The sequence below is a fragment of the Pipistrellus kuhlii genome, unplaced genomic scaffold, assembly GCF_014108245.1.
Source record: "Pipistrellus kuhlii isolate mPipKuh1 unplaced genomic scaffold, mPipKuh1.p scaffold_m20_p_22, whole genome shotgun sequence".
In the NCBI taxonomy this organism is placed as follows: Eukaryota; Metazoa; Chordata; class Mammalia; order Chiroptera; family Vespertilionidae; genus Pipistrellus; species Pipistrellus kuhlii.
In genome coordinates, this window is record NW_023425521.1 from 1303812 (window position 1) to 1317548 (window position 13737).

Below are 13737 nucleotides of genomic sequence, written 5' to 3' on the forward strand. Positions count from 1 at the left end.
CTTACAACTTGTCTGAACGTTTGAAATTTTTTCAAAATAAAGTTGTGAGAGGTAATCATTAAAAACTGGCTTAATTTGGGAAGATGGCAATTCAGTTCTCTCTCCTGCAAGGATCTGAACCCTTTAGCATTTCAAACTTGGCAGGTCACGGGGGGACACTGCTCTGGATTTCTAATTTGGGGAAAGAGAAGATAGGCAAGAAGAAATGAAACAGTGACTGAGGCTTAATCTGAGGCAGGGAATTGAAAGATGTAAATCAGTACAAAACTGAATAAAAATACTACGTGAAGGAGACTTGAAACCATATGAAGATGTGTCACGTCATCCCAGGAAGAAGAGCAAGACTGGGGGCAGAACTAAGAGGTTCTTATGGGTCCAGAAACACAGTTAAAGCTGGATATCAGCTCACATGGGCCCAGCCAAGTTACTCCTGGGGATCCATTCGCCATTACTGCTCTTCTAAAGGAATGTAGAAACCAGATAGATCCGAGGGAAGACGGACAAGTATGACTAAAGGGAAGATAGATTCCAGGAGGAAGGTGAAATTAATTAGAATTTATCAGTCTTCTGTGTGGGTGCAAAAATAAAGTGTAGTAAAAAGACTTTAATTAGGAGACTCTAGCGAGGTAAAAGGAAGAAGTTGCTCATCAGAACTGAATGAGGGAGATTACAGCATCTACTGAGGAACAAGTCCAGGAAGAGATAATTATATGCTCCCAGATGTCTCGGTGTTCACCCCGGAAGGCAGTACGTTACATCACAACAGTCTGAGGCTCCACTGGTTCCAGAATTCCCCCAACGATGAAAGAGAGGCTTCGTGACCAAATCAGCTAAACTGAAAGCTCAGAGTTCATGTTACTATCTGGGGCAAAATAAGTTAGAGAGAGAAAAAAGGCACAAAGTCAAAGGGAGACCTGCCCTACCTAGGCAGATCAGACAGCTGTGCTGTGGGCTCCCAGATGATCTTGCCCCCCTCCTCCCCCAAAGCAGAAAATTATAAATAGCACTCAATTTACCTATGGCAAGCCACAAGCTGGTCTGGTCACATGTCTGGGTGAGCTGGGAGTAAACACCCCGTAGACATGAGCGCTCAGAGGGCAGGTTTGCTCGCTGGCTACACCTCATTAGTTTGGAATCTGTCAGGACCTCTGCTTTTATCCCTGGTTTGCTGGGGTGGGGCAGCAGGGAGCAGGGCCGTCGGGAGCAATGGCTCAGTTATGTTGCTCAGGGCCAGGAAGGTACAGACACAGAGTTTGCTTTGCCTTCAGGGTCTAAAATCCTATTAGTCATTCTGCTCAACCCTCACAGCCTTGACAAGCTATGTGGGCCAGAGTCCCACCTGTACAGAGTCTTCTCTGCTTATCTCCATCTCCTTACTCAAGTTCTACTCTGTGTGCCCAGCGTCAGAGAGGAGATACTCGAGACCACTGCACCCCATCTAGTGGTTCCCTCCCTCGCCTTGGACATTCTGGAACACACCCAGCCTGACCTCAACTCAGCGGCAAACTCCCAGACTGTGTCTACAGGTAGAAAACCCCCAACGTGTGCTGGGCGACCTTCCAGGTCAGCCCTTGCTCTGACGCCCTGGTTTTGCCAATTGTTCAGATCTCCCAAGGGAGGCTCAAAGGCTGTAGGTACAGAGCCTGCAGGGTAAGCCTAGCCTGAAAAGCAAGATTAGATGGCCTCTCCAGAAAGAGCCCTGAAGGGTCTGACACTGGGAAAACCTAACCTAATATTAGCATATGCCTGACCACTGATGACTTCATAGCAGAAGGATGCTTGACAGCTCACCTCACCACGTGTGCTTCCAGTCACTGAAGGTGACACCATCTTCCCTGTAAAAGGCTCAGTATCTGATTCTTAAGTCATGAGCTGCTTAACAGTAATGCCATTTTCTTTCAGAAGTCTTATCCCCCTGAAGCAAAAGGAAACAGTTTGGAATGCTATGATAATTACCAAAGCGTCCTACCCATGTCTCTGAGAGCTGGAAGGAAAAGGCTCGGTTGTCCCGATCCCTTTTAGGCGGGCAGCCTTGGCCATTCACGCAGCTGCTCCAACACAGAGTTCTCAGCTGCAGACAAGCCAATGGGTGGTTCTCTTGCATTGTGCCCTCTTTCTGGATGCCCATCCACCCAGCACTGATTTTGGGTAGCCAAAGCCAAGAAGAATCAGAGAATAGTGGGGAGCAGATATAACGTAGTAACTGCCTAAGAGCAACAATATAAGCTGGGTAATAATATAGTAAATGCTCATGGGTCTATTTTACATAACTGGCTGGAGCCCATGGAAAAAAACCCTTTGATGCCAACTTAACCAAAGTCTCACGGCTCTAGGATATAGCTGCAGGGAGACATTTCAGATAAAGGACACACACTAAAGCTAGAGACTTTTTAAAACTTGTTTTTCTTTCTTTTTAAAAAAAATATATTTTATTGATTTTTTACAGAGTGGAAGGGAGAGGGATAGAGGTAGAAACACTGATGAAAGAGAAACATCGATCAGCTGCCTCCTGCACACTTCCTACTGGGTATTGTGCCCACAACCAAGGTACATGCCCTTGATCGGAATCAAACCTGGGACCCTTGAGTCCGCAGGCTGACGCTCTATCCACTGAGCCAAACCGGTTAAGAATGAAGCCTGTTTTTCTACGTAGGACACATTTACTTAACCCACACTTCTGGAAAGCTAGGGAAATATCAGTAAGTAAAAATGTCAGGAATAATTCAAGTGCCTTCATGGAGCACAGATGGAGGTATACGATGTGGTTTGGTGCCAGAGTAGAGGGGCGGGAAATAAAGATCAGTGTCTGAACCTCTCACTGGAACCATCAGACCCACCCCTCTTTAGGCCAGTAGCATGTGGAAGGGTTCATTGACCAAGACTGAAACCTCCCTTTGTGTTTGAAGTTGCCATTACTGGCCACTTGGTAAGGCATTCTGTAATAAACCATACAGATGTCCTCTCTCAGGTTCCCGTACATTCAGGAGGCAGTTGGTACAACAAAACGACTGGTACACAGCTGAGAAAGTTACCTGGCTCAGGCCCATAACCTGGCATTGCTTTCTAAGCCAAATTCAACTCTTTCCCCCCTCAGAACCTTCTATAAAAAATGCCAAGTGGTATACTCCGTGGCTCCATGAAAGAGGGCCTTCTGATTTCATGTGTTTTATGAAAAAAGGAGAGTGAAGAGCACAATAAGAGCGTTTCTGAGAATAAGAAAACAGTATTTTCCAAGAAGGTCCTGGGCACCCTGAACATGCTCGGGGAGTTTGAGCAGATGCTGTAACCCTGCCCATCCCCCTGCTTGGTCAATGTGGGGAGTGGATTGGACTCAGACACACAGCAGCAGGCACCCAACCTTGTTCAGCGTGAGTATTAAGAAAAAGATTAGATCTCCTAGAGGTGACCTACGATAACTGTCAGTACGTGGCCCAAATTGGCCTCTGCCCCAGTGTGCTACATGATGAGTCACTGTTTTCCGTCTGTGAAATGGGAAGAACAGGAGATGGTATGAGGATGTCAGAAGAAACCTCCTCCCGGGGTACTAATTAGTCTAGCATATATTCATTTTTTAAACTTTTTACGTGGAAATGATCTCAAACTTATAGATGCAAGAACAAGAATAGCACACAGAACACCCGTATAACCTTTAGCCAGATCCGCCTACTATTAAATATTTGCCCCACTCGCTTTATCATTTGCTTTCTTTCGCGTGTACTTTTTCTCACATACATACCAACTCTTCTACATTCACACCTGACACAAACACATTTACACTCGATAGACACACATTCAGATAAACACATGCCATCCTTTGTGGGCCTCTGTGTGATGTTTTATTTGAAAACAACAAGGAAGTATCAGAGGGTCGTAGGTTCAAGATGAAGAGAAAGCAAAAGGGCCTTGCTTACTTGATGCTTCCACAGCTCTGCTCCTTCTCCCTCCCTCCAATGCAAGCAGCAAGCTCTCAAGTGTTCTGGTTTAGAGATGAACTATTAAGTGGACTGAGACCAGAAGAAGGACTTGTTACAGAAGATAGTTGGTTAGTCTTATCTTTTTCTTTAAACAACAAAAAACACAAAAAAACAACCACAAAGCATTTATATAAACCATGGAAATAGCTTTATTATACAAAATAATATTTATAATATTTGTTTACAATGGGATTTCGTTTTATAAAGTTGGGAAGTAACTGGGAAAGAAAGGTTCCACATAAGCATATAGTTATTACAACATTCAAGAATTCTACACAGAATCTGGTTTTGTAAGAAGAGAAGTAAAGAGGTAAGACCGCCCACAACCCTATTGGGAGGGTGAGGTAACCTCTATGAGGCAGGCCAGGCAATTCTCCATGACACCAAGCCCCTAGATGGACTTTCTCCTGAATTCAAATCCCCGCTGTTCCCCTTACTGGGCACATGCTTGTCTCAGAAAGGCACTGTCATGTGTCACAGTGACTCCAGTCCAGTTAGCCTAAAGCTAGAAGAGGGAGACCTGCTGAGGCAGAGCCGGCAGGGGCGTTGGGGGAAGGTTTGCACCGGGGTTTTCCTGCACAGAGGACTACCTCATCATGAGGGAATGTCACCTGCACATACCCTCAACCATAGGAATGCACCACCCACATTTATCCCCAGTTGTTTTTATGGGTTCCATATGGTCACAGATAAGAAAGATAACCTTTTCTAGAAGCTCCATCTTAAGAACATCTCCATATGACCTCAAGCTCTGGAACAATGGTCATGACCCTTAGAGGCAGGAAAACCCTGCCTGCCTCCTGGGCCCTACCTGTCTCTGGTTAGCTTCTGATTCAACATGGAAATTGCATATCTCCAACCAGATGGAAACACTCAAAAGCCACCACCGTATCACACATAGGATGTAATAATCACCACCTTCCAATTAGCCATACCAAGATAGTCTCTTAGGGGGTGTTAAAGGAACAAACAAACTCCTCTGCAGCCCCATTTTCCTTCCCAATGACTTTTTGCTTCTGGAATACAGGTACACAAGTAGAGGGGAAACAAAGACTAGGCATGTGCTGGGCAGACAGCAGAGCGTGCCAGCTGGGGAGGAAATTCATGACAGGCTGCCCAGACTATGTACAAGAGCTCTGGGATCAGGAACAAGAGGGCTTTCTTAGTCACATGGTGGGCAAGTCACTTCCTTTCTGGGCCTCAGTTTCCTTATCTGCAAAAACAACTAAATGCCACCTGCACCTGCAGGACTGTCGTGAGGATGAATGAGAACATTCCAGAGTATCGAGTATGAGCAACCGAGAGCTAAGCAAATGATACACATTGTCAACACTAACAATCTATACTCTCCAGTTCCCTGAAAATATAGATGAATTTGGGGGCCTACCAGAGTTGGGACTCACAAACTCTTCCTTTCCACCAGGCACCTGTTTTAGTCTTCTTCTGGGAACACAGAGCTACTCAGGACTTCGACTCTAAGAAGGAACAGTCTAGGTGCTGCTCTCAGCACAAAGACGTGCACATACCTCATGGATGTGACTCATATCGCCCTCCTCGCCCCAGTCTCTGAATCCAGACTACGTAATTCTGTGAGAGCTCTCTGGTTGCATCCCCTCTGTCATGCCAAATGCTACTCCACCCTCCACCCCACTGTGCACGTCCTATTTGATGGGCAGGAATTACAAAGACAACCCAAACAGAGGCCATGCGGCAGGTTTTCAGCCAGCTTGCAGGTGTGGGGCAGGGAGCGCACGTGTTATCAACGGTGGTTCTCCCAAAGCTGTGTGGGCGATCAAACACGCACTGAGCACAGAAAACCCGTAAAGGGGAGGCAGTGTGTGGGGAGGAGGAAAGGGAAGAGGAGGTGAAGAAAAGCTGCCTTTGTTTCTTCCCAATCACATTTTCACTCTTTTCAGTCACCCCCGGTAAGCAGGTGTAGACCATTCTGACTGCGCCACCAGGCCCTTGGGTGACAACTTTAAAGGCAGGGCACAGGGACTCCATGGGTGACAGTGTTTGTGCCCAGTGGTAGGGGATGATAATGAGCATCTCTTTCCAGCATTCCCCCTCATGGCCAGGGAAAAGAAGGAGAAACAGCAGTGCCTTGTATCATAGGATGGTACCCGGCCCGGGAGAGGGGGCTTCCAGCCTGCTCACACCTCTGCAGCCACCCTAGGAGCTAGCAGACAGCTCTGCTCCCTGGCCTCTCACCCACATGCACATTAAGCCTAAAGCCAGGTAGTCTGGCTTTTTGACAAAATCCTAAACATTGGCTGTTTCCATGGATCAATCTGGTAACTAACTACCCAAGTCACCCTCTGGCTTTAAGTGTGTGGGGAAGAGAGTCTACAGGCCTAGCAATGACATCCATGGAAATGCCACGTCTTTGCCACCAGCTGGGCTTCAAGCCCAATGACCAGGATGAATAGGAGAAGAGTGATTTAGAGAGAGAGAGAGAGAACGAACTAATACTTGGGGGTTGGGGAGCTTATAAGTAGCTGAAGAGAGGTGTTATAAAGGGGCACAGTGTATGGGGACCAGAAGTGGGAAAAACCACTTCAAGCGAGCCTGGGGGAAGTGTGGCTCACTCTCCCCACCCCTGTGGCCTTTCCAGCAACTCAATCCAACAAGTATTTATTGAGCACGGCACTCCCCATCTGCCCTCACCCTCCCTCTGCAAAAACACTCAAATCTGTTCAAGCTGCAGGGTGAGTTCCATTGCACTTGAACTTGAAACATGAGGTGCCTACCTTTTAAAAAGGCAGGCACACAATTTCTAGCATGAGTCAAAAAGGACTAAAGTGATTAGAGAAAGTTAAGGAATACAGCTGATCAGACAAGGCCATATCAACGCCACTTCTGAAAGGAAAAGGAGAGAATAAAAACTTAACCCTAGAGAGAATATGATGTTCAATACAAATTTTAAAGAAGCCTACTCAAACCCTAGTAATTCTCTAATTAAGCCCACCTAACACTAAATACGGCATTCCTTGACCTATGTGACCTCCAGCTTGAATTTATATTTGTGGATGTGTCAGTTATTTGCTTTTAGAATTATATATTTAATGCTACCTTTGCCTCTCAAGGAGGTTAGACCTCAAGCCTCTACTGCATGCTTCCATTTAGGATCAGATGATAGGTGATTCAGGTGGCAGAACTGGTAGTAGACTAGACTAGACTTGTTAACACAGTGCCCCCTCCAAAAACCACCCACCACTCACAAAATGGGGAGCACAAGGTCAAAGAGGAGGCATCCCAAATGTACAAATCTGCACTGCCAAACACTGCATTCTCTAAGACACATGTGTCAAACACAAGGCCCGCGGGCCAAATCCGTCCCACCAGGCCTTGCAATGTGGCCCGCACCGCGCTGTCATCACTGCACTCCACTGCGTTTCCATCACAATGACAGTTTATGACTGTTCAGTAAACCATTCGGCCCGCGATTTAGGCTGGATTTTAGATTTTGGCCCCTTCTCTGATTGAGTTCGACACCCCTACTCTAAGAAGTCATACTCAGTCACCCCGAGAGGAATCCCTCACCCCAATCATAGGCCTGCTGCTTCAGACCAACCAAAACCTCCTGAGGAGTCTTCCCAGGCCCCCCCTCCCCCCAACCTCCACCCCTTTTATGAGGGAGCTGGAAAACTGCTCACGTGCAGCCAGCTGAGCCCATGGCACTCTATCCACCCCCAGTGTCAGCTGTCTGTGGCTTGTGAGCAGGGCAGGGTAAATGTCTGTGCACAGCCCCAGCAGCAGCTCCAGTTTCCCCAGGGGCTGGAGTTAAAAGTTTTCCTATTATGAAATACTTTGATAGCATTCTTTTAAGTCTGTTAACGCTACCCTTGATTGGCTGTGGTGCTCCCACACAGCAAAAGTCAATTGAGGCTTATTCGAGCCTGAGGATAAACATTTAAATGACTCCAAGCTGGGCATTCAGCTTTGTAGGGACCCGAGCAACAGTGTGGAGGAGAAAGCAAAGTGCCAGTTTTCATAACCAGGAGGTTTGGTGGGGACCAGGAGCTGGAGGCCTGGGTATGAACAGCCAGCTGTACAGAACTTCCCACCAAAGAGCTATTCCCACCAACTTCCCCACAACTGGAGAGGAACTGGAACACAGATCATTTACAAACTCAAATATAATCCAAAATTCTTTTCTCTCTGAGGTCAGCATTTGTTTTTGACCGAACAATGTGAACAGATCTGGCTAATGTTTGGTTAATTCATAACCCTGCAAACCAAATAATGGGAGCTCTCTATGAGATTCCATTCAGGCAGAGGTAGAAAGTTATCGGCTTTCCCACTCATCTTTCCTCTACTCCCACTCTTCCCTGCGCTCTCTTCTATTCATCTCTGAGGGGAGTAAAACTCATTCACCCCTGAAGAGACTGTCCACTCTCACTAAACTAACCTGCTGGTGGGCACCCACCGTGGCTCTGAACCGGGAAGGAAACACAAAGATTTTCCCTCACAGCCCCTTAAAAGGGCTCCAAACTGCCTGAGGAGTAAGAGTAAGCCCAGGTAAGTCTCGTAAAGCATGTGAGCCAGTGTCAAATAACATCTATATATATAAAAGCCTAAGCAACCTAATGACCGGTTGCTATGATGCACACTGACCACTAGGGGACAGATGCTCAACACACAGGATTGGGCTCCTCTTGTCTGGATCCAGCCTGTGGGGACTGAGTTCCCTCCTGTCTAGATTGGGCCGAAACTGGCTATCCGACATCCCCCAAGGGGTCCTGGATTGTGAGAGTGCAACCAGGCTGAGGGACTCCACTGGTGCACGAATTCCTTTACCAGGCCTCTAGTTTGATATATAGTGTCAATAAGTACTCAAAAACAGACCTGGCCCTGGAACATGTCACACCCTAAAGTTGAATCCTTTGGCACAAAGGATCTCCCTGAGAGCTGTAAGAATCCAGAGAAGGAAGTTCAATTTCTAACATTTCCATTAAAAGCAAGGGATAGTGTGGGCTTGGTGCCCATCATACTATTCAGTATAAACCAGCAGAAAATGCAGGGTAAGTGTTCTCTGGCTACTAAAGCCCACCAGCCACTTTCACAATACTCATCTTGCAATCCTACTTTAAATGTTCTGGAGATTTATCTATATCTGGAACCAGAGAGAATGCTGTCTTCTTACCACACCCACTGTTGTTTTCACCCCTCCTCCACAGACCTCAAATGGCTGAAACATCCTAGTTCTACATTACTTAAGTGGAGAACTTCCCATCCTATATAATAAAAGCCTAATATGCAAATTGTCCCCATGGGCAGTTGTTCGACCGAGAGACCCAGAGTTAAGCCACTCACTATGACATGTGCTGACCACAGGAAGCAGCACAGAATATGGTGGACATTGGCAACAGTGCTGGCAGCGGATGGCAGTGGAGGCGCTGCCAGCCCCGACAAGAGTGGGACTGTGCAGCAGGTAAGCAGATGGCACCAGGCCAAGACAGGTGCAAGCAGGGGCCCAAGTGCTGCCCAGGGCCCAGAGGTCAGCTGGAACCTGCCCTTCCATGCCAGAAGCTTGCACTTCAATTGTTGGCCAGGCCTAGGGGCCTCACCTGTGCATGAATTTCATGCACCAGGCCTCTAGTATGTACATAATTTGCTATCCAAAATACTGAATACATGGACCCAGTCCTTTAGGATAAAGCACTCAGGCACTGTGGCCCCCCATTTTAAGAATGCCCTTGCTGGTAACATTTAAGTCAGATATTTCAGCAGTGCATTTTGCTGACCAGGTACCTGGTACCAGCAAAACTGACAAAAGCAAGTTAGCAGTGTCAGGCTGGGAAGTGCCTGGTGGTTAAAACTTCACAAACAGAAGATACCTCACTACAGGGTTTTAAAGAATAATGGCAGCTCTTAAAAGAAGTAAAGAAACTGCACCCCCAAGCTTCATTATAGCAAGATGGCTCTTTGGCATAGAAAAGTTGCATTCTATTTTAATCTCCAGGCTGTTTCTGGCATCAGGGTCCAAAAGGACCATGGTTTGATGAGAGCTTCCTCCCAGGGTCTCCCATAAGCAACCTCCTCTATGTGGTTCCACACTATCTAAGCACCCATCCCCCAAGAACTAAGTTTTCAAAGCATTGCAAGGAAAAAAGTTTAATAATTACCAACAGCACTGCTGATAACAATGCTGCCTTATATTCATTGACACAACCATCTTGGAAAACCTTTAAAAAAAACCCTTCCTAGGTCCCTGTGGGGAAGCCAGTCTTTTAGGGCAGCTGTGACTACTGCCAGCTCACAATGATGTGTTCAGAAAAATAAAAGGTAACAAGAAATATCCAAAACAGGAGATAAGCTTAAAGTAATTTCCATCTGATTTTAAAATGTGCTTACTGCAGTTGTGAGCTGTTAGGTTTGCAAGGCGGGTCAGTGGGAAGGGGGCGCACATTTGCCTAACGGTTAAGCTTTTATGTAAATCCAGATTAGTTTGTCTATTGAACATATGTCACCTGAAAATGGTGGGGATGGGCAGCCTGGATTCACATGAGCTAATCTTCCACAAAGATTGAGGACTGGAAGCTAATAACCCTTTGCTTTACCCCTAAAATGTGTGTGGGGACACAGGCTTATTATTCTTATATATATATTTTATTCTTTATAGAGAGGAAGGGAGAGAGATAGAGAGCCAGAAACATCGATGAGAGAGAAACATCAATCATCTGTCTCCTGCACACACCTCACCGGGGATGTGCCCGTAACCAAGGTACATGCCCTTGACCGGAATCGAACCTGGGACCCTTCAGTCCAAGGTCGATGCTTATCCACTGAGCCAAATCGGCCTCGGCAACACAGGCTTATTAGTTTTCTTTACCTCCCTAAGATTTTCTGAGGAGGTGGGTACTACATCCATTTGAAACTGATCTTTTTTTTTTCTTTTCTGAAATTGATCTTTATATAGGAATAATGGTCAGGAACACTGTTTAAGACAAAGATAGGCTCACTTTTTTTTTTTTAAGTGCCAAGTAGTACTAAATATTTTTGTCTTGCAAGCCAAAGGGCCTATATCAAAGCTACTAAACTCTGTCATTGTTGTTCAAAAGCAGCCACAGACAACACCTAAATGAAGGAGCATGACTGTGTCCTGTAAAGTATTACTTACAGAAACAGGCAGAGACCTGGACTGAGCCTGTAGGCCCTAACTGCCAACCTCTGGCTTCAGAAGGCCTGGCACAGAGGCAGCATTTGGCTTCCCCAGCACTCACCCGCCTCCAGTGGGGCTAGTCCCCTGGAGAAGAGTGTGCAAGGCTGGAGTCAACATTAGCTTCCTTCTAAGGATGTGGAGACAGAGACACTTAACAGGATAAGAAGACTGGAACCCAAACAATTATACCTCTTACTACCATTTTGTCCATCATCATTGGTCCTGGAAGCGCATGAACGTTAACAGCTTCCAAGAGACATAAGACACAAACGATAATTTAATTGAAGGAGGAATTCCAGTAAGACATTTATCCTGGGTTTTTCTATTACCCACTAGTGGCTCTTAGCTTTCTTCGAGCTGACCTTTATTTTTCCCTCTCCTCTCTTCTGCCTTCCACATCCCTAGCCCAGGCTCATAAAATGAAGCCATTCCTTACTTTATGAAGACATCCCTTATGAATGAGTGGGCACAGAAGGTAAATCCTGCTCTTTACATCATAACTTTCTTTACAAGGTCTCATACATCTCGTCAAGAACACAACAGGGTGTGTGGTGGGGAGATAACCGCACGGTGCTGAGCACCACATCGCACTGAGATGGGAAACAGAAACAGTGACGACACCTAATTGTCCCTGAAACCCAGCCCAGCTCACCTGCCTTTTTAGACAGTTGGGTTTCAGAGCCCCGTTTTAAACAGCTCATTTTAAGAGATGAGGGAACGAAAGTGCAGAGGGAGGCCCTGAGAGGCTGAAACCTGCAGTACTGGTTTCAGACCAATATGGGTTTGCTCTTTGAAGCCTGAAAAGGCAATGGGGCTCTGGCCAGCACTGCTCTCACCCTGGCTCGGTGGAAAGAATAACAACAACAGAAGCAGCAGCAAACACTTTCATAGCACCGTCTACGGGACAAGCACTGTTTTAAGCACTTTGTCCCTATTACCTCATATGATTCCCATGATGTTGATAGTATTATTCACATTTTGCAGATGAGGAAAATTGAGGCACAACAGTTAAGTAACCCCCTCTAAACCACATAGGTGGTAAGGAGCGGAACCTGGATTCAAAACCCAGGCATTCTGGCATTCTCTTAAGGGTTAGTATGACTGCAAGATGTTTCCATCTAGCACATATGGCCTACAGAAAACCACTTCTTCCACTTCTCAAGGACAAAGGATGGAAACGATCTGAACACACACAGAGGTTCAAGTTTACGGGCAAAAGACCCGATGTGCTCCCTAACCCAAGGCCAGGTGCACTTCCTTCATGTCTGGCCACAAAGGAGTCCGAGGACTCAGGCCACTCTTCCCCTCTTCTATCTTTTCTCTCTCCTGCCTCACTGAAAACCTACAGATAATCCTACTACACACTAAGTAAGCACTTTATCAATGCCGTCGCTGGGATATCAATAGGTGAAGAAATAATCCATCGGCCCAATCCTTCTGCAAAAGACCACCCACCCTGTCCTAATCTGACAACGCCAAATTCTAGTTTCCTACGTTTCTACCCGTGACTTAGTGCCCCTGGCCCTACCAAAGGAAAAGGTCATGTAAAGAGCCCAGCCATCCAAACCTACACTCACCTCCTTTCCACAGCACTCGCCAGTGTTCGTCTTCTTAATATAAATGCTATGGCGGACACAGAATAACTGCTCTTAAAATATTACTGCTAATCGATATCTAGCTAGCACCCAGGCCGGCTTTCTATTGATTTCTACTAAAAGTGACTAAGGTTCTGGTGCTTGCTGTTATACCAAGTTCCCTGGATTCCAAGGAAGCCTAAACAAAACCAACAGGTTTGCAGTCCTGCGGTTTACTTTATGATAGGCATGCGTTTGTCTGAGCATCGCATTGCTCTTCGCCACCAGATTCTAGGCATACTTTTACTCGTTGGTCACCATCTTGCCACCAGATTCGACCAAATTTCTGCATTCCAAGATGCAACGCTAACATTCACAATGAGGTCCGGATAGACTTGGCTCTCTACTTCAGAGACCCTCTCAATCGCACGCGTATTTAGAAGGCAGTGTAGCAGCTATGCTTCCAGGAGGGGGACCTGCAGGAACTAAGCTCAAGAAACTCTGGGTAGAGAATGTCATCAACTGTTAGATGGCAGAGACCATGACTTTTGTACATTTGGTAGACTCTGAGGCTTTGGAAGTGTGCAATGATCTTTTCACATATGGTGTGAATCAAATGCAAGCCTCACTTTCAACTTATTGCCAGCTTCTTCATGCAAGTAGGTGTCCTTTCCTATTCCTAACTGCCTGCGTTTGCGGGGAGGGGGGAGCAACGACCATCACAGCTTTGAGTGTGAAAGTCAGGTAAGCTTACTCCCCGCTAGTTTCCCACACCAACACCAAGCTGCTATTAAGACACCGGCTCAGTGCTGCTCAGAAAGTGGGGTATTTGCCACAGTGCACTTGATTGTAGCCCTCATCCCACCGCCACGTTGGCTGACAATGCCCAGGACAAAACGGCCTAGGAGGGGAGAGGAGGAACCGGTGGGGGGGGGGGGGGGAGGAAGGGACTGCCCGTGTCTCTCTCCTCTCCCTCCCTCTCTCTCTCTCTCTCTCTCTCTCTCTCTCTCTCTCTCTCTCTCTC

At 46.6% G+C, this 13737-nt stretch overlaps 1 protein-coding gene across 3 annotated transcripts in view; it reads right to left on the bottom strand.

Moving 5' to 3' along the window:
* FAM117A (family with sequence similarity 117 member A) overlaps positions 1-13737 on the bottom strand; it is a 39776-nt gene that overhangs the window by 25058 nt on the left and 981 nt on the right. Inside the window, exon 1 of one of the 3 annotated variants that reach the window (XM_036451711.2) lies at positions 1017-1140. The exons of the other annotated variants lie outside the window; for them this stretch is intronic. Coding sequence (XP_036307604.2) covers positions 1017-1125 — 109 coding nt within the window. The 5' untranslated portion in view covers positions 1126-1140. Of the gene's footprint in view, positions 1-1016; positions 1141-13737 lie in introns of those variants that run through there. 3 annotated transcript variants of the gene reach the window in all.